Genomic DNA, 18,220 nt, shown 5'->3' on the forward strand with positions numbered 1-18,220 from the left:
AAGCCACCCGACAGCACAAAGAAACTCAAAGTCCGGATCGGACGCCGACATCAACGTTCGCAGCCAAGCCAGTCCTACACGCGGAGACGCGCATCTAGCCTGGCGCGGCTAGCAGCAAGCAAGCGAAAACAAGACCGGTCGTCGCACGTAACTTACTCAATTCATCCCGGCAGTCCGGCTTCAAGTGATGCTATCATCTCCCCGGCACAATCTACCTGTTGCTTCTGCGATACACAAGGCAGCCAGCCAAGGCAACGCAAGCTACGATTCGGTACCGTGAGCCACCGACGCGCAGCGGCGACAACTGCCATGCTGCCTCAGCCAGATTTGAAATATTGCCGTCCCAATATTGACGGGCGAGGGATACGGGTGCCAGCATGCTTCAGCTGAGTCGGCATCCCTCTTGACATTGTGTTCGTGGAAAAGGACATTGACCTGAATCATTGCAATCGAACAGTGGCAATGGTTTTGTACATCCTCATTCTATCGTCAAATCTCTTCACAGTCCCAGCACTCTCCCTTGCTTCAGAGTTTTCCGCTTCGATGTCTCTCGAGCCAGGACAAACAACAATCGAACCCGCAGCACGAATTCGAGCAGGCCCAGAGGCTTCGCAAGCTTTTCCCCTGTCCCCTGCATGCCCAACCCTAAGACTGTGTGGCCTTGTCTCTAGCGGCCAGTTCCCGCCCGTCGCCCCAACCGCGAGCTCCGATAGCTACCAGAAGCATTGAGGCTAGAGCACATGCTACCTAGACCAAAGCTGAGTAGCGCTGAAGTCCGTCATTCCGGAGACAGTTTCCGGCCTTGGAGGATCGAATGGCACCGTTGGAGGGAGGGGTAAGGAGGAATGTTGCTGGCCTGAGAATCCCGGACCGAACAAAGAGCTCGCGCCAGCTTCGAGTACCTCTCGGGCTCTCCTCTCTCTCTCCACCACCCACCAGGGCACACCACCAACTGACTGGCCTCTTGTGCTATTCTCACCCACTTGGTGGCCTAGATTCGGCCGCACGGCCTAAAGCCAGACCAGTCAACAGGTGTCACTGACTTTGTGGTGGGCGGATCGACGCAGGCTCTGACACTGGCGGGCGGTGCTAATGCAGGGCGCCTAGCCTTGGCGTGCGTAGCGAGCTGCTCGACGGGTACAGCGCATGCGACAGGGCCTGCCGTCCCCTGTAGAGCGGCGCTTGGCTGCGGGTGCCGTGGGTCTTCAAGACGCCACAAGGGAAAAGATGGGTGGGATAGTCGCTGGGGGGCTTCCTTTTTCGGTCGTTTTCAACCAGCGGAGGATGGACGGAAAGGCCAGGAAAAACCTCAAACCCCCTCGAGCCGACATCCAAGGTCTCCGGTCCACCCACTCCGACCCGGTGACGACGCGGTGATAGGACGGCTGCAGGTCTTAACAGATGATGATATTCGCCGATGTTCGTGCCATGATATCATGGCGACCGGGTCGGCTGAAACGCAACAACGGGGGATTGACCAAATGACATTAGATTCCCCAGAGTCGAACTCAGGATTCCTGTTTTCGGCAAATTCATGCCGCCGGAGAACAACGTCGGATGAGGTCGCACGCTGTCGAGATGAAGGGATCTGGATCAGGGCTGTGGCTGGTATGGATGAGAGACAGAGTACTACGGCGCACCAATCTGACTTGGAAGCATGGAGATGAATGACCACGGCGACTTTGTCTTCTTCATCCGTCCGAAGTATGTACACACGCGCACATGCACGGAGAGGATACGGGTACACAGCTCCAAGATACGCTCTGGCAGGTTGGGATTGGGCTGGCAGCACCACACGTTTACCCAGACAACGAACATCCTAGAAGATCTTTCCCCTCTTGACGACACCAACTTCTTTTTTGGTGTTCTGCACCAAATAAGCGCCAAAAAGAAACGGAGAAAAAAAGTGTACCAGAGCGACACTGTTCTGGACTCTTGTCCGTCGAACCAGGCAAGGGATCAAGACATCTCTGCATCTGTCGAACTGTTCGCAACCAATCTGCGCCGGAGGAACGCATGGCCCCTTTTTCTTTTCCCAGGCCAGGGACGCATTCCATCTTCGGAGCTGCCAATCATGTCTGATTTCCCATGCTCAAGTTCTCAACGGGGAGAAATCACCATGTCTCGCGAGCTCACTGGATCTTTGGATGCCGCACCACCTTTCCACGCCTTCCACCAATCCCGACTTCCACGTCAGTAAGACCTCCGCCTCACCAACCCCCTCTCGGTAATCGATCGGGGCACACCCCGGCTCACCCCCTCTTCCGACGACCCCTCACCACAGGTCGAGGTCCACATCCAACACCACGGCACGGCAAGTCAAGACAGCCTAACGAACAGGCCAAGGCCAGGAACACAGTGCAGTGCCGACCTCCCGCAGAACCTCGCTGCTCCCCGTCCCCGCCGCCTTGTGCCCAGCACCGCTGAAAATTGACCGATGCCATTCTCCTATGCACAACCACGCAGAATCGCCGTCTGCTCCTGGAGCCCAAGCATCTCACTAAACAAGCCCGACAAGTCCAACATTCCACGCATTTCGCTCCTCACCAGCACTCATTGGTCATTTCGGCCGTGGTGCCTGATCAGCAGAAGCCACACCGCATTCGAGACAGGTCCTCCAGCTTCTAGGAAATCTCCCCCAAGCGGTTGGCTGCGCAAGCCTTTTGTCTCAGCACAAGACAGGCCGGTGGTCGCAGTCAATCCAGCACTCTATCCTCGGTTTCTCAATCATCAATTATTCTGCTGTTTACGACGTCTTACAGGCCAGGCCCCTCGTTGTTGCCTTGTCGAATCACATATGTGGTTGCTCCGAGTACAGGATAGAGTAGTTGCAAAAATAGCAAAGAAAGCAGCCCCCTCTGTTTTGCGTACCCGGTTCGTCCGAATCGCTCTGCTTGAGGGGGAAAACCACAGCACCCTCACCATGACTCGACGACGAGGGAAAGCTGTGGTCTATCTCTGACATCACCAGGCCCAGCAAAATCATCCACGGGCTTTGCATCGGGACAGTGCAATTGAGCTTGTGGCACTGACCCTGGTCCTGGTTGAGGTGTGTCTCCAGCCCAGCCCTGCTAGCAGAGGCGACCTCCCCAACCACCCCTGGGTCACTATGTTCACATCGACAACCATCAGTCATCCACCCACCCATCCACACTCGCAAATCAATATTGAACTGCTGCTATGTAGTGAAAGTGTGGATGAGGTGGCTGTGATGTTGTTGTTGTTGGTCTGATGTACAGAGTAATCAGCCTGGAATGTACATGAAGATTTGCTTTGTTCCAAGTGCTGTTTGCAAGTAGCCGCATGCCTCTGCATATCAGATCACAACTAAATACCAACCTTCACAAACACACATGGCTACTTACACCACGTATACACACACTACTGCAAGTTCCTTAGCTCAAGGTATTTGCTCCATCAAATCCACATTCTGAATGTCAAAGACGCGCAATACCCACGGCTGAAGCTTATCTTCCTACCCTACCGGCCTACCCACCAGGCCTTACTCACAACTCTACCCTCCCTCTCTTTGTATATGAACCACCAGGCCCCAACCCTCCCTCCTCCTCAGTCTCCCTCTCTTCAGCTCACCTTCGCCATCCCTGCCCATACTCTCGCTCATAGGGTTGCCCTCCACCAAGGAAGCCTGCCACGTTTATTTCACTGAACCTATTCCAACACCTTATTTCTTCCACCGACCCTTCGACACTCACTCATACGCATCCCGCGTGGCAACGGCAAAGGAACAACAGACAACCTTCAACTCACACAGCATTGGGCAAGAGGTACCACTCAAAACAAAGCTCTCTTCCATCCTCGGTTCTTTTCCGATCTCACCCTTCCCGTACTTCCACGAGGCACCAACACAGGCAGTACCCGCCTTTTTTGTGTGATTCTTGAACGAGGACATTGTTGGACAAAGCGGGTCAGGAGCTTTTGCTGGACTACCCTTCACCACCTCACCTTCGGGCAAAATCAATTCAAATTGGTTGTTGGGAATTCTTCTCTCCACCACATCGACATAACACTTGAGCTACATTGCTTTGCCAGCAAGCTATCTACCACAGCAACCTTCACCGCCTCCCTTGGAACCACAAGAACTTCGACTCAGGTAAGCTGATCTCTATTACGACTCATTTATTGCCAGCGAGATGGACTCCAATTCTCACCATCGAGCACGTCTCGTGGATTCATTGGCTCTATTTTTGGCGATCTTGAAGCCTGCCTCGTCTCTTACCCTCCCTCTTCCATCACCGGCAGGCGACGTCATGGACTTGTGGCATCAAATCCTGATCTCACCTGCGCTTGCTGGCCCGGGTTTTTACACCGTGTGTTTTCCGAGTCCAGTCGGAGCTCCCGTCGAACTTCCTGTCCCTCCTGAGCTGTCCGGTGACTCGTGAAGTGGTTTGTGCTTCATGATCTCGCTGGTCCTCCACGATCTTGCCTCTCTCTCTCTCTCTCTCTCTCTCTCTCTCTCTCTCTCTCTCTGTCGGATCGACACATTATATGGAAACTCATGATCCTCGACCCGAGTAAAAAAAAAAAAAAAAGAAGACGCTCTTGCTAACTCAAAATTCTCTAGTCAACAAGATGCGCTCCTTCGCGATTCTCCCCGCCGCCTTGGCTACCTTGGCCGTGGCCATGCCGCAGGCCGCTCTCAAGCCATCTGAGAACCCTCCCGCTGGTTGCTCTACGAGCTACACCGGCAACTTTGGTCTCACCGTTGTGGGGCTCGGAAAGCGAAGTCTCGATGTAAGCCTCAGCAGTTCCGGAGGAAAACGGTGTTTAGTACTGACCAATGCAACAGAAGCGCGGCTCCTGCACCGGAACTGGTTCCCTGGACCTCACCCTCAAAGACGGTGTCCTCACCGATTCTCAGGGCCGCACTGGCTCTATTGTCGCGAACTACCAGTTCCAGTTTGACGGTCCTGCTCAAGCTGGCGCCATCTACACCTCTGGCTTCTCCGTCTGCTCCAACGGCTCCCTTGCCCTTGGAGGCTCCACCACTTTCTACAGATGCTTGTCCGGCGACTTCTACAACTTGTACGACCGTCACTGGGCCGAGCAGTGTTCGCCTATTCACCTGTCGGCTCTTCCTTGCGGCGCCGATGCTGCCGTCCCCTCTGGCGGACAGGTCGTCGGTACTACCATGGTTGTGACTACTGTTGTCACGGTCATTGGTGACGGTCAGCCTCAGGTTGTTCCGACCACGATCCCCGTCCCTCTCTGCCAGATTGGTGACGGCCAGGTCCAGGGCCACACCACCCCCTGCGGTGAGCTCCCGCCTGTCACTGTGACGCCCTCTGCTCCCGCCAGCCAGCCCCTTATACTCCCCCGGGAACCCCGGTTGCCCCTCCTGCGACCACCGCACCTGTCGTCCCGCCCGTCCCCACCTCTCAGGTGCCGGTTCCGGTCCCGTCGGTCCCGTCGACCCCCGTCAACAGCACGGCGGTCGTGACCACCCCTGGCACCACTGCGACGCCGCCTGCAACCACGACCACCCCGGCGGCTCCTCCCGTTGCTGCCGGCCAGAACCTGGCTCCGGCCTCGTTCGTCGCTCTCGTTGCCACTCTGATGGCAGTCGTTTGCCTCATTTAAGTCGCTTAACTCGGAATGTGTGGTTGGACTTGAAAGGTTCACAAAGGCTTAATTGGCATTTTTGCTTCTCAATACCCTGCCAAGAAATCGGCATTTTAATTCTATGATGATGACCAGGACACGGACTTTGTACAAGAGCAGAGTATGGATGGGTTTGCCTGTTTGCAAACAGGTAGCTACTTAGATAGTTGGGGGAGGGGACTGTGACAAGTCCTTAGGCAACCCGGCCGCCAGAGCAATACCAGTACATCTTCAGCTGTAATCTTGTTCAAAAAATGTATTTCAGTGACATGAATTTGATGAAGTGAGGCACGTCTCCCTACCCGATTTTGAGTGGACAATTCTCTGGACATTGGCGAGTATGACATCCGATGTCGCTGCGCACCTCAGGGAGTGACATTCCACCTAAGGTACTGGGATGTGGCTGGTGATAAGATAAGAGCTGCACGGCCCCCCTCCCCCGGGCATGGCAATGGGGCCGAACCTCGAAATTCTGGTCATGGGCGCATCCTGCAGTGACGTCTCGGCCAACCTTCTTTCTCTCTGACAACATAACACACGAAAACCCAGCCATCTCTTTCGAACACACCTCTCTCTACCTTACCTCTACCTGAACACGTACACGCGCACACCTAACACGTACGCAACGCACACGTACAGCCATGTCAGAATACTGGAAATCGACGCCAAAGTACTGGTGCAAGCACTGCAGCATCTTCGTCCGCGACACGAAGCTCGAGCGACAGAACCACGAGGCGACGGGCAAGCACCAGGGCGCGCTCAAGCGGTTCCTGCGCGACCTCCACCGCGGCCATGAGCAGGAAGAACGCGAAAAGGACAGGGCGAAACGCGAGGTGGAGAGGTTGAAGGGGATATCGTCGGGGACAACATCATCATCATCATCATTCGTGAGACCCGGCGGTTCGAGCAGCAGCGGCGCGCCGCCGTCGGCAGAGGCGCAGCGCAAACAGCAGATGGAACAGCTCGCCGAGATGGGTGTGTCGATACCGACGGAGTTCCGGGGCGATATGGCGATGGCAGGTGAGTGGACAGTCACTGCAACAAAGGTTGTCGACGACGAGGAGGCGGCGAGGGAGAGGGAGAAGCCTGTTGAGGCCAAGGCTGTCGGGGTGAGGAAGCGAGAGCAGACGGAGGAGGAGAGGGAGGAGGAGGAGGCTGTGAGGGGGTTATTTAAGAGGCCTAAGAAGTGGGGGAGCACGAGGACGATGCCGGCTGACGATGAGGATCTTGATGCGTTGCTGAGTGGGAGTACGCTGATGAGGGCTGTGAAGAAGGAGGAGGAGAAGGCTGAAGTGGATGTCAAGAATGAGGTGAAGCAGGAGGCGGAAGGGGAGGATGCGACGGGGGCCACGTCTGATGCGCCGGCTGTCAAGAGAGAGCCGACAGAGGACGAGGCTGGGAAAGGCTTGGATGTGCCGGCCTTGGGAGAGGACGGCGTCAAGAAGGAGTACGAGGCTGCAGAGCCCACGGAGGCTGCGGCGCCGACGGTGGTGTTTAAGAAGCGCAAGCCCAAGAACATGCGACGAAAGTGAAGTTTTTTCTTTCTTTTGGGGGAATGGATATACAGCATGTCTGGGGTGCATAGCGAAGGCGTTGGGTATTGGATTCCTACACAACATAGACACGGGGTTTTCAAAAAGATCTACAGATCAACGGCCGCCCAGACGTATGGTCAGGGATAAATACTATCATGAGTATTTGCATCATGATCAACGGGAGTATTGGCCTGGCCGTCTGGCATGTTGTTGCACAGTTGCATTGCATTGGTGATGGACGAATCCTTCTGGAGCGGCAATACAGCGTCCCTGTAAGGTACCTTACCTCACTGTAGACTGTGTGTGTACTTCGTCTGCATCGTCCCATCCACCAAACGTGCCAATTACAGGGCCTGAATGTTCCCCCAGGACGCAGCGTAGGACGGGGGTTAGCGGGGTAACACGTGACTCACTGGGGAAATGGAAGTTCACTGCGCGCACCGGCACCGGGCAGAACGGGGACATTTCCTCTCTTGCGTCCAGTCTTTTTCCTCGGCACGCGTGGATCTTGAACTTCCCGTCACTCATTTTCATTGTGTGGGTGTGGTCTCACACTCAACTACTCAGTCCAATCTTTTTCTTTCTCATCCAAGGTGGACAGCAAAAACCCAAAACACAACAATAACAACACTTCAGATCATACTGCGCGCACACCTCACTCTCATCCGCGCACTCAAAACGACCTGGTACACCATGAGGCTTCGCAATGGAAAAGACGATGGTGTCCCCCCCAGCAGCTAGTCCCTCCACCATATCCCCAGCCAGCAGCTCTCACCTCGGCAAACGCCACGACCACAGCGAGGACGCCCAGGAATCCTCCTCCGGTGGCGGTGGCGGCGGCGGCGGCTACAATGGAGGACCCGGAGGACCATCATCAGCCGGCGGCCGCAAATCCTCATCATCCGGTGGCTCCCGCCCCAAAAGAGCCCAAGTCTCCCGCGCCTGCGCCCGCTGCAAAAACCTCCGCCGCGCATGCAACGAATACCGCCCTTGCAAGCGCTGCGTCGACGCCGGCCTAGGCGACCAGTGCCTCGGCCTACCCGGCCCCGTCTCCCTCGCCTGGGTCTCGGACGGTTCCCAGGCCTTCGGTCACGTTCCCCGCGAGGCCGTCCAGCGCATGGCGGACCTGTTACCGGCCCGCGTGATGGATTACTGCGTCGATCGGTTCTTTGCGCGGTTGCATCCTACCATCCCGATCTTGACGCCCGAGTACGTTGCGCAGATGAAGGTCGTCGCGGGGCCGAGCGAGGTCGGGATGGAGGCGCATTGTCTCCTGACGGCTGTGTGCGCGCTGGTGCTGCTTCAGGTGGAGGAGCCGGAGAGTCTGTGGATTCAGGGCTTGATTCCGGAGAAGAATGCGCTGCACGGGCGGATGTTGTTTGAGGAGGCGCTCGCGGCGCATCGGAACTTTGCGAGGCGGTCGAATCCGACGTTTGAGCAGTGTCTGCTCACGTTTTTCCTCTATGCGTGCCACTCTGCGCTCTTTCACCACAGCCAGGCCTTCTTGTTTCTGCGGGAGGCGACGACGTTGTTTCTGTTGCTGCGGATGAATACACCCGAGGCGTCGGCGAGTCCGGCGGCGGCGGTGCTGGCGGATCGGTTATTTTGGGTTCTGCTTGTCTCGGAGCGGTCGCACGGGATCCGGTACCGGCGGCCCGTGACGCTGCAGATCACGGCCGAGTCGCCTACCCTAGGCGCCGACGACCCGAGCCTTTCGGGGTTCTGGAGCCTGGCGGCGCTGTTTAGTCCGCTGGATACGTCGTTTATCGCGCTGTTGAATATGGAAAAGGTGGCGACGCCGCCTTCGAACGCGGCGTTGACGTATATCGAGACGGCGGTGAATGCGGCGCTGCGGTCGACTTCGGATCTAAAGGATACGCAAAAGGCGAATCTGCGGGTGACGCAGCTGTGGTTGAGGATTATTCTCTGGCAGCTGCGCCTGCGGTTCGGGTACCTTGCTGAAGAGTCTGTCCACTCGCCGAGCATGACGTATCACTACCCTCTCGAGGTGGCCAAGGACCTTGTGCTCTCGACACGGGATTTACCCGTGGATAGTATAAAAGTGCACGGGGTCGGGTTGACGGAAAAGTTGTTTGACATCGCGAGCGCGGCGGTGGACGTGCTTGCGAGGGTGCCGATTACGAAGCCGTCGAGTCCGAGGGGCGGCCGGATGGGCGGGACGGGTAGCGGGCCGGAGGATGATTTGGAGTATATGAGGCGGCTTATTACGCGATTGCCCGGGGGCAATTCGATTTACGATGACTTATTGGAGAAGCATATTCAGCAGGCTGTGCCGAGTATGGCGATTGCGGGGACGTTGGCGCGTCGACCGACGTGAGATGCGTTTTTGATACCATGATTATATAGCACTGAGGAGGAGAAAGGAATGCGGATTCAGAGATGGCGAGGTGAGGTCGAGACCTGTTCAGTTATGCATGAGATTACGCTAGTGGTGCATCTAGTGGTACGATAACTCCAACTATAGGGGTATCCAACATCCTCAAGACCCGTTCCTTGACACGTCCTTCCTTCTTTTCTTCTCCCGTCAGAGGGAGAGTATGATAGGTACTTGGCCTAGTGCTCCTCGGCCAACTTCTTCTCGCTGTCAACTTCATGCGAGTACGGATCAATCTTTGTCTCCGCAAACTTCCTCGCCGAAACCTTGTGCTCAAACAACAGATCCAGCTCGGCATACGTCCTCCCCTTGGGCTCCGGCACGCGAAAATACACCCACACGGACGAAAGCAAACACGTGCCGGCCCAAAACAGCGCCGTGCGCGCGCCCCAATTCCACGCCGTCGACGAGAGCTGGTAATTCGTCATGACGTTCACGAAAATGTTGCTGGCGTTGTAGCCCGCGCGCGCGAGGACGATAGTCTTGTTTTTGAGGCGGGTGGAGGAGAGCTCCGAGACGAGGGAGTAGGTTACGGGCCCGACGGTGAAGTCGTAGACGAAGGTGAAAACGATGAGCATGGCGCCGATGGCCCAGACGGAGGCGTTGGTGTTGGAGAAGGAGAGGCAGCCGACAATCAGTAGCAGGCAGAATTGCGCGCAGAGGCCGGAGAAGTGGATTGTGCGCCGGCCGATGCGGGACATGAGGAACCATGAGCCCGCGGTGCCGACCATGCCGAGGGCGTACTGGCCCATTGATAGGGAGAAGGAGTTTCCCGGGTCCATGCCGGCTTGCGTCAAAAAGTAGGCAAAGTAGCCCATGAGGTTCTGCCCGCCGAGGGTCTGGACGAGCCAGATGCCGACGACGATTTCGGTACGGCGGAGGTCGATGCCCTTGAAGCAGTCTGCGTAGGTTACGCCTTCCTTTGCGCGCTTTTCGAGCTCGTTTGTGTGTTCTATCATGGCGATTGTCTCGTCCGGGTTGAAGTTTGGTTGGTTGCGGGAGGTGAGGCGGAGGAGGGCGCGTTTGGCGGATGCTTTGTCGTTGTGGCGGACGTACCACCAGGGGGATCTGCTCTCATCAGCAAGGGGACCAGAGAAGAGAGGGTGTGAGAGTGAAGGGGAAAAGGGGGGAGAGGAGCTTACTCTGGGGCGAAGAAGAGGCCGATGAGGATGGGGATGGGCCAGACCCATTGGACGCCAAAGGGGATTCTGTAGGCCCATTCGTCCTGGTGGTGGTAGGAGCCTTTGTTGACGGCCGCGGAGAAGAATTGGCCAATGACCTAAGAATTTGTTAGTTTCGATATTTTGTAATTTGCTCTCGTTCTAGTGTGAAGAGTGACCTACCCAGCACATGTTGATGAAGGTGGTGAGGTATGGCCTCAGAACGACGGGAGCGACCTCGGAAGCGTATGCTGGCGTGACACTCTGGAAAGCACCCCAAGGGATTCCTGCGAGACGTTAGAACAAGACACATACGATAACTCGGGAGGAACCGAGAAGGACACAAAAAAAACATACCGCAGAGAACCTCTCCAAGCACCAAGATCTGCACATTCGGCGCAAAAAACAGCACAAAAATAAACGCAATCATCAACACCAAGAACCCCATGGTCGTAACCCGATACCCGTACCGATCCGCCGTCCAGCCGGCAATCACAAGCCCAAAGATCTCGCCCGCGCGGGCGCCGTTGCTGAGGCCGGACTGCCAGGCGGCGGAGATGACGTACTTGTTCTGGGCCTCGACAAAGGTGCCGTACTTGCGCTGGAAGACGGCCGAGGAGTAGAGGTTGCTGAGGAGGGCGAGGTCGTAGCCTTCCATGATGAGGGTGGAGGAGAGGAGGACGGACCAGCCGATTGCTTTTGGGTAGGTGCGGATGGCTTCGAGGAGGGACATTTTATGTTCTGCGGAGGCGGCTTGGGCTGCTTCTGCGGCGAGGTCTTCTGGATGCGCGGCATTGTGGGCGTTGTTTGGGGTTGCGATGTTGGTGTCATCTGTGATTGAGGTGTGGTGGTGGATGCCTGTCTCCTTATCCTCTTGGACGGGCAAAGAGACCTTTGGGTCGGCCATTTTTGAGAGATCGAGGGTTGTATGTACGGGGTATCAAGTTTTTATGATGCTGGTGATATTACGGATGAAAGGGTGGGATGAGATTTATGAGATGATGGTGAGGAAGCGATGAGGGAGGTGGGTGAGACTCGGTGATGCGCGAAAGTCGGACGCCTGAGGGAAAGTGATTGATCAATTAAGTTGAGGAGGGCATCCGGGGCGATATATATATCCCTTCAAGGCTGTTAATCAGGCCCCGAATGAGATTTTTTGACAGCTTCGGTTACGACAAGAAGGGTCGTAGTCAAAGCAACATTAGGAGAAATTTGTAGCGCAGCAGTACGCAGTGCAGTGTACGCGGTAGTAAGAAAAAAAAAAGGTGAGGTGAGAGGTTGGAAAATAAAATAAAAATCAGCTAAAAGTTAAGTGACAAGACGCCCTGCGCTTGAACCGTGCGCTCTAACCTTACCGCTGGCAGTAGTTACGGTTCCCCTTGGGGAATAAGTTCGGGGAGAGGGGAGGCGAGGGAGGGGGTCCCTAGACGAGATGGGTTTGGCGTGATTACATTGTTTAATGTGTGGTCTGGTCATTGTGGTGAGAGGTGAGGAGGATTTTGCAGCATGTTGAAAGTATGTCAGTCTCGGTTGACATGGGTCGGTTTGTTGCTGCTGCTGTGCCAAGCCATCTGATTTTGGTGATGAGCCATCCCCTTCCCCCGGTCCTCGGTATGGTGGAGGGTGGTCGGTCGGTGACTCTGTGGTGGTTCGGGGGAGGAGGGGAAGGGCTGCCGAATCATGTTGTTTTTCTCAACTCCATGGGCAATTTGTGGAGAAGCGGAGGATCAGTCTGTCTACTCCATACGGATAAAGTACAGTAGGTAAGAGAAATGGTTGTGGGGATGACATGGAGCGACGGGATTGGTTCATTGAATCTCGTTTTGGAGGGTTTCCCAGCTGGACCATTAAGAATCTGGAGACGAGCATGGAGATGGAATCTCAAGCTATACTAAGCCTTCTACAGGTCTGGTGATGGCGTTCTCGACTCGTGCCAAGGTGCAGCTAGAATCCATTCTGATCATTCTGGAGATGGTGGCACGAGGCGTCAACAGGAGACTCCGCGAGCAACAGTGGTCGTGTACGGAGTGTCCGTAAAGGAAGAAGCAAAAAGTAAAGGATCGGGATGATGGGTTGACGCTATTCGCATCACGGCATCCATCTCACGAGGTCGAAACTAGATTGAGCGCGCCTTACCTTTCCCGAGCCGAGCTCCATGCGCATGTGCGGCGTAGCCACCGTCAGCCAGCCAGGCCCATGGCCTTTCCCCAGATTTGAGATTAGACCAACCTGACCATCCATGATCCAGCCCAATTCTCCAGACTTTTTTTTTTGGACGGCCCTGAAGCTCATCACCACTTTTTCTTCCCAGAGTCTGACTGATGACCGTTCTGATTGGTGGGAGAGAATGACGTTTGTGGCTCCCGCGGGAGACAGGGGGGTCGGAGGGAGGCGCGGAGTCTAGCGGAGCATCTCCGGGCCCGGGTAGTCTCCACTCATTTGGAGAGTGGGACCGACAGGGAAGGCGGAGTCTCCGCCCGTTGAAGATTTCTCTTTCTTCATCTTTTCTGCATCTTGTGCGACGGACGGTACATCCAAGGTAAATGCATCATCATCATCCGATAAATGATAATCACCATGTGCGGCGGATGCGGAGTCTAAGCACTTTCTTCGCATGTTCCAAGCCGCCGGGGCGCTAATCAAAGGCTAATAATGAGCAGAAAATCTATTGTAACATTGAGGGCAAGACAATCCCGCATATCTCCGCTTCTTCAACAACTTTACCGAGTACCTACTGCGTCAGTACTTACGGATGCTTTGTATCCACCTTGGCACCTCGAGAGCGGGCGGAAGCAATGCGGAGTGAGGGGAAAGCTGCCTCCTGCCTGCGACCACACGTTGCATACCTTGCCTCACTTTACCGTACCTTACTGCGTACTAATGGATACTTGCTGTGAGAGAGAGAGAGAGAGAGAGAGAGAGAGACGCAGCTATGAAGACTCAGCAATTAGATAACCAAGAAAAGGCGGGGAACAAGCTCATTCTCCCATCGGCATCTCCACAGACAATCGCACTCTCTTTGAATTCTCACCCCGTTACACCTCACACGATGCATCCTTTTCTTCCCACGGCCCTTCTACGGACAGATTCCGCCGGCACGACATTCATCCCCCTCCCCCCTCCTCTTCCCCGTCCCCGTCCTCGATAGAAGCAGAAACCCTCGCTCGAAATGAACCACTCAACCCACACACGACACACGATAACCACAACTCTACTCCCGAGTCCATTTCCCTTCGCACGAATACCCGCTACGCATACTCCTCCCCCCACGCCCATCGCTCTTCTCTCCGCTGCATGTCATGTCGCCACGCCATTTTTCTGCCCCGGCCGCTGATCGCCGCCGTCCCAATTCCCATGCAGCCCATTCGCCGTGTGGTCAAAATGCGAATCGTTCCCGGCGCGTCCTGACCTCTGTCCATAGATCCATTGACCTCGGACCTCTCTCCCACACTCGACTCTCAACTCGACCTCTTCTTCTCCTGCTCGTCCCTCCTCCTTCTTCCGTCATCTGTCTGTCCTTCTCTGCTACTCGTCTACTTCCACCTACCCGGTCGACGACAACCCACCCACCCTCATTACAGCGTGGCTTGATACCTCCCCAACGACCCCTCCATCACCATGGGATCCCTCGTCTGGGACGATGAGAACCGCTGGGTAGGCAAGCAGCCCTGGTGGAAGGACGCAACCTTTTACCAAGTCTACCCCGCCAGCTTCAAGGACTCGGACGGCGACGGCTGGGGCGATCTCCCCGGCCTCATTGCCGAGGTCGACTACCTCCACGAGCTCGGCGTCGACGTCGTCTGGGTCTCCCCCATCTTCGAGAGCCCCCAGGCCGACATGGGCTACGACGTGTCCGACTACCAAAAGATCTACGCACCCTACGGCACCGTCGACGACGTCGATACTCTTCTGGACGAGTGCCACAAGCGCGGCATGAAGGTCATTCTCGACCTCGTCGTCAACCACACCTCTGTCGAGCACGCCTGGTTCAAGCAATCCCGCTCCTCCAAGGAGAACCCCAAACGCGACTGGTACATCTGGAAGCCCGCGCGCTACGACGCCAACGGCGTGCGGCACCCGCCGACAAACTGGCGCGGGTATTTCGCGGGCCCGACGTGGACTTGGGACGAGCACTCCCAGGAGTACTACCTCCACCTGTACGCACCCGACCAGCCCGACCTAAACTGGGACAACGAGGCCTGCCGCGAGGCCATCTACGAGGATACGATGCGCTTCTGGCTCGAGCGCGGCGTCGACGGCTTCCGCATCGATACGGTGAACAAGTACTCCAAGCGCACAGACTACGTCGACGCCCCCGTCACCGACCCGACATCGCCGCACCAGCCCGCGCCCGAGATGTGGTGTAATGGCCCCCGCATCCATGAGTACATCCGCGAGATGAACCGTAAGGCCCTGGCGCCGTACAATGCCGTCTCCGTCGGCGAGCTATCCCTGACGCCGCACCCGTCGCAGGTGATCCCTTACGTCTCGGCCGCGGCCAAGGAGCTGGACATGGTGTTTGAGTTTTCCGTGATTCGGCTGGGGAACGGGAACGGGTTCGGCGCAAAGTATATTTATCAGCCGTTCCCGCTGTCGACGTTGAAAAAGTACACGGAGACGTGGCAGTCCTTTATTGAGGGTACGGACGCGTGGGCGACGGCGTTTTGCGAGAATCACGATAACGGGCGCGCGGTGTCGAGGTTCGGCGACGATTCGACGCCCGAGCTGTGGCTCGCTTCGGCCAAGACGATTGCGCTGTGGCAGGCGACTATGTCTGGGACGCTGTTCCTGTACCAGGGCCAGGAGATTGGCATGACGAATATGCCGGCTAGCTGGGGGATAGAAGAGTATAAGGATATCGAGAGCAGTAACTTCTACTCGGAGGCGTTGGAGTCCGGGGATGAAGAGCGGATTGAAAAGACGATGCATGGTTTGCGTATCTTGGCGAGGGATCACTCGCGGATACCATTCCAGTGGGATGAGAGCCCGAATGCCGGGTTCACGAGGGAGGGCGCGAAGCCGTGGATGAGGGTGCATGATGAGTACAAGTCTATTAATGCCGCAAAACAGCGCGGCGACCCGGACTCCATCCTGTCGTTTTACAAGAGAGTGCTGAGGCTGAGGAAGCAGCACCGCGATGTGTTTGTTTTTGGATCGCACCGGTTGATTGATCCGGAGAACGAGAGGACGTGGGTTATACTCAAGGAGAGTCCTGCGCCGGTGAATGGGAAAGAGGGCGGGGTAAAGAGGAAGGCGCTTGTGGTAATGAACTTTTCGAAAGAGGACGGGGAGAGTGTAGGGGATGTGGCGGCGTTGCTTGGGTGTGAGGCGCCTGAGGTGCGGTTGTTAGTTGGCACGAGGGAGGGCGGAGAGTTGGTGAAGGGTGCTGCGCCGGTGTTGAAGGGGTGGGAGGCGAGGATTTATACCAATTTTTGAGTATTAGATGATGGATACCATGATGCTTGATAGAGGTTGGGTTCATAAGCTGGGGTGGGTTTCTAATGATATTGATGCTCATGTCTATCTAGACGAATTCCTGGATTCTATGTACCCAACGTTCTGTCGCTCAAAACCTTTTCTCGCTTGAACAAATTCGGACCAAGGTCTGGGAAGTAGCAAAAACTCTCATAGCATTTTATGGTAACATCAAACCCCTAGTTGGTCACAACAATCGAATGGTACCCAGCGCTTACACACAGACAGGAAGCAAAGTACTTCAAGTAGAACAGCAAATACTGAGCTTACTCCGAAGCTTCCTCTTCATATGGAGCTTGACACACAATGGCCCCGTGTCCCGCATCTCCATCATCCAGCGTAACAGACTGGATGTCAGTACCCATCTCTTGAAATTCTCCTGCAGCCGGCAAGCTTGCTTCCCCATCAACCGACTCCGGGTCTTTAATGGCGCTCTTCTTACGTTTCATAAACTCGCCGTAATGGAGTTGCTTCCTCTTCCCCCATCCCTTTGGCTCAATCTTCAATAGCTGATAGCCGAATATGATATCCTGCATCGCCTCGAACTCATGCTGTTCCCTCTGGCTCTTCGACCCGCTCACTCCCGCCCCAACACTAACCTCAGGCGACACTTCCGCCCCGACTTGAGCATGCGCCGCCTTGTCCGAGCTGCTGCTCTGCTTCACAGCAAACCCCTTGGCGATCTTGAGTTCCGTGATCATGTACACCGGCTTCGCCTTAATCCTCTTCCTATTCATTAATGGCTTAACCGCGAGACTTTCACACCGCTCGTGAATCTCCTCGTTCGAGGGGTGACGGAGGAGGTACGTCGTCCTCCAACACGTCCATGGTATATTCGCCGCTGCCTGACGTTGCTGCGGCTAGCGCCGACCTTGAGTTGGATCTTTTCGAGGAAGACGCTCCACATGCTGACGTCGAAGCGGCGGGCTGTTTCCTGCGACATGCGCCAGTTGCGCTCGCGTGCCGTATCGGTGGCGTAGGCGCTGCTGCTGCTGCTGCTGCTAGGGTCTGCTTCGCTGCAGACTATGTGCGGTTTGAAGGGGTCGACGATGATGTTGCCGATGGCGATGGGGCCGCCTGGGCGGAAGGTCCATTGTGGGGCGAGGAGGTATGTAGGGTTTTGCACGAAGTCCATGTTGGAGTCAGACGGATGGAGTTCCTTGTGGAATAACGTTGAATCTTTTGGTAAGCTACCTTACCTAGACATTTGCCGGCCTGATGCTTTGTAGTATTTAAGCACATCGTCTGAAGCACCCTGTTCCCCTTCAATGTACACCGATAGAGTATGATATCTCATTCGAAGCCGAATGAGGACTTACTGTCCCAATGGGACTTCCGTCACAGTGATACATCGTACTGCAATCAGTGCGGCTGAAGCCCGATAGCATTCCATGCATTACGCTGGAATCAATGACATCCCAACCTCATGTGACTCGGGAGCTAAAGCTCTGCCACCGCATACCGAACATTCAAAGATTGCAGATCCATGATGTAGAAATTACGAAACTAACACCACGATGTTTGGTTAGATATGCTTGCTGGAACTGCTTCAGATGAAGATATCCGTCGGTGATGAACTAGGGATCTGCTTGGTGCCTGCCCCTATCTTCCGCATTCAGAGGAACCAGAACAGACATCAAAACACGGAGCTGGCAGAATAAAGAAAGAAACCTAGATGTGATTAGCTAAGTAAGTTAGAAAAGGGAGATGCCAAGAGCAATGGTTTACCTGGTATATGTCCTTCAAGGTCAACCGCCGAGGCCTGTGATAAGCCGTCTTACCCTCGAAAAGAAGCATGCCTCGCTTAGTTAGCACGAACACCCATGACGCTTTCACCGCCAGTAGCTGCGACTTGAGATTGAAGGAATCGACATGGCTGTTTGTACGGGCATGATATTGGTGAAGCGCAACTATAAATTTTTCGATGGAAGTTAGAAAAAACTCAGCAAACATCAAGGATACGAAGGGAGATTTATTTCCAGCTTTTCGAAATACGTTACGTCGCATCTACAAGGAGAAAACGACTAGTAAGCCTC

General features: G+C 55.5%; 6 protein-coding genes across 6 annotated transcripts; 4 read left to right on the plus strand and 2 right to left on the minus strand.

The window, feature by feature from the left end:
• Positions 1–4,590: 4,590 nt before the first annotated feature.
• N0V96_011554 (uncharacterized protein) lies at positions 4,591–5,598 on the plus strand (the record flags this gene model as incomplete). Its single annotated transcript, XM_065759311.1, has 3 exons — positions 4,591–4,752; positions 4,808–5,273; positions 5,321–5,598. 3 exons carry the CDS (start codon positions 4,591–4,593, stop codon positions 5,596–5,598), a joined length of 906 nt encoding a protein of 301 aa, XP_065612033.1.
• A 662-nt stretch (positions 5,599–6,260) lies between these two features.
• Positions 6,261–7,151, plus strand: N0V96_011555 (uncharacterized protein; the record flags this gene model as incomplete). The annotated part of the gene is made up of 1 exon (XM_053193577.2): positions 6,261–7,151. One exon carries the CDS (start codon positions 6,261–6,263, stop codon positions 7,149–7,151), a length of 891 nt encoding a protein of 296 aa, XP_053048895.2.
• A 721-nt stretch (positions 7,152–7,872) lies between these two features.
• N0V96_011556 (uncharacterized protein) lies at positions 7,873–9,492 on the plus strand (the record flags this gene model as incomplete). Its single annotated transcript, XM_053193578.2, has 1 exon — positions 7,873–9,492. The coding sequence occupies one exon, from the start codon at positions 7,873–7,875 to the stop codon at positions 9,490–9,492; it is 1,620 nt and encodes a 539-aa protein (XP_053048896.2).
• A 236-nt stretch (positions 9,493–9,728) lies between these two features.
• On the minus strand, positions 9,729–11,616 carry N0V96_011557 (uncharacterized protein; the record flags this gene model as incomplete). The annotated part of the gene is made up of 4 exons (XM_053193579.2): positions 9,729–10,617; positions 10,692–10,828; positions 10,893–10,996; positions 11,067–11,616. 4 exons carry the CDS (start codon positions 11,614–11,616, stop codon positions 9,729–9,731), a joined length of 1,680 nt encoding a protein of 559 aa, XP_053048897.2.
• Positions 11,617–14,327: 2,711 nt separating this feature from the next.
• N0V96_011558 (uncharacterized protein) lies at positions 14,328–16,145 on the plus strand (the record flags this gene model as incomplete). Its single annotated transcript, XM_053193580.2, has 1 exon — positions 14,328–16,145. One exon carries the CDS (start codon positions 14,328–14,330, stop codon positions 16,143–16,145), a length of 1,818 nt encoding a protein of 605 aa, XP_053048898.2.
• A 305-nt stretch (positions 16,146–16,450) lies between these two features.
• Positions 16,451–17,319, minus strand: N0V96_011559 (uncharacterized protein; the record flags this gene model as incomplete). The annotated part of the gene is made up of 2 exons (XM_065759312.1): positions 16,451–16,894; positions 16,942–17,319. 2 exons carry the CDS (start codon positions 17,317–17,319, stop codon positions 16,451–16,453), a joined length of 822 nt encoding a protein of 273 aa, XP_065612034.1.
• Positions 17,320–18,220: the final 901 nt, after the last annotated feature.

Source organism: Colletotrichum fioriniae (genome assembly GCF_027942845.1).
Source record: "Colletotrichum fioriniae strain IMI 355084 chromosome Unknown scaffold_18, whole genome shotgun sequence".
NCBI classification, from domain to species: Eukaryota; Fungi; Ascomycota; class Sordariomycetes; order Glomerellales; family Glomerellaceae; genus Colletotrichum; species Colletotrichum fioriniae.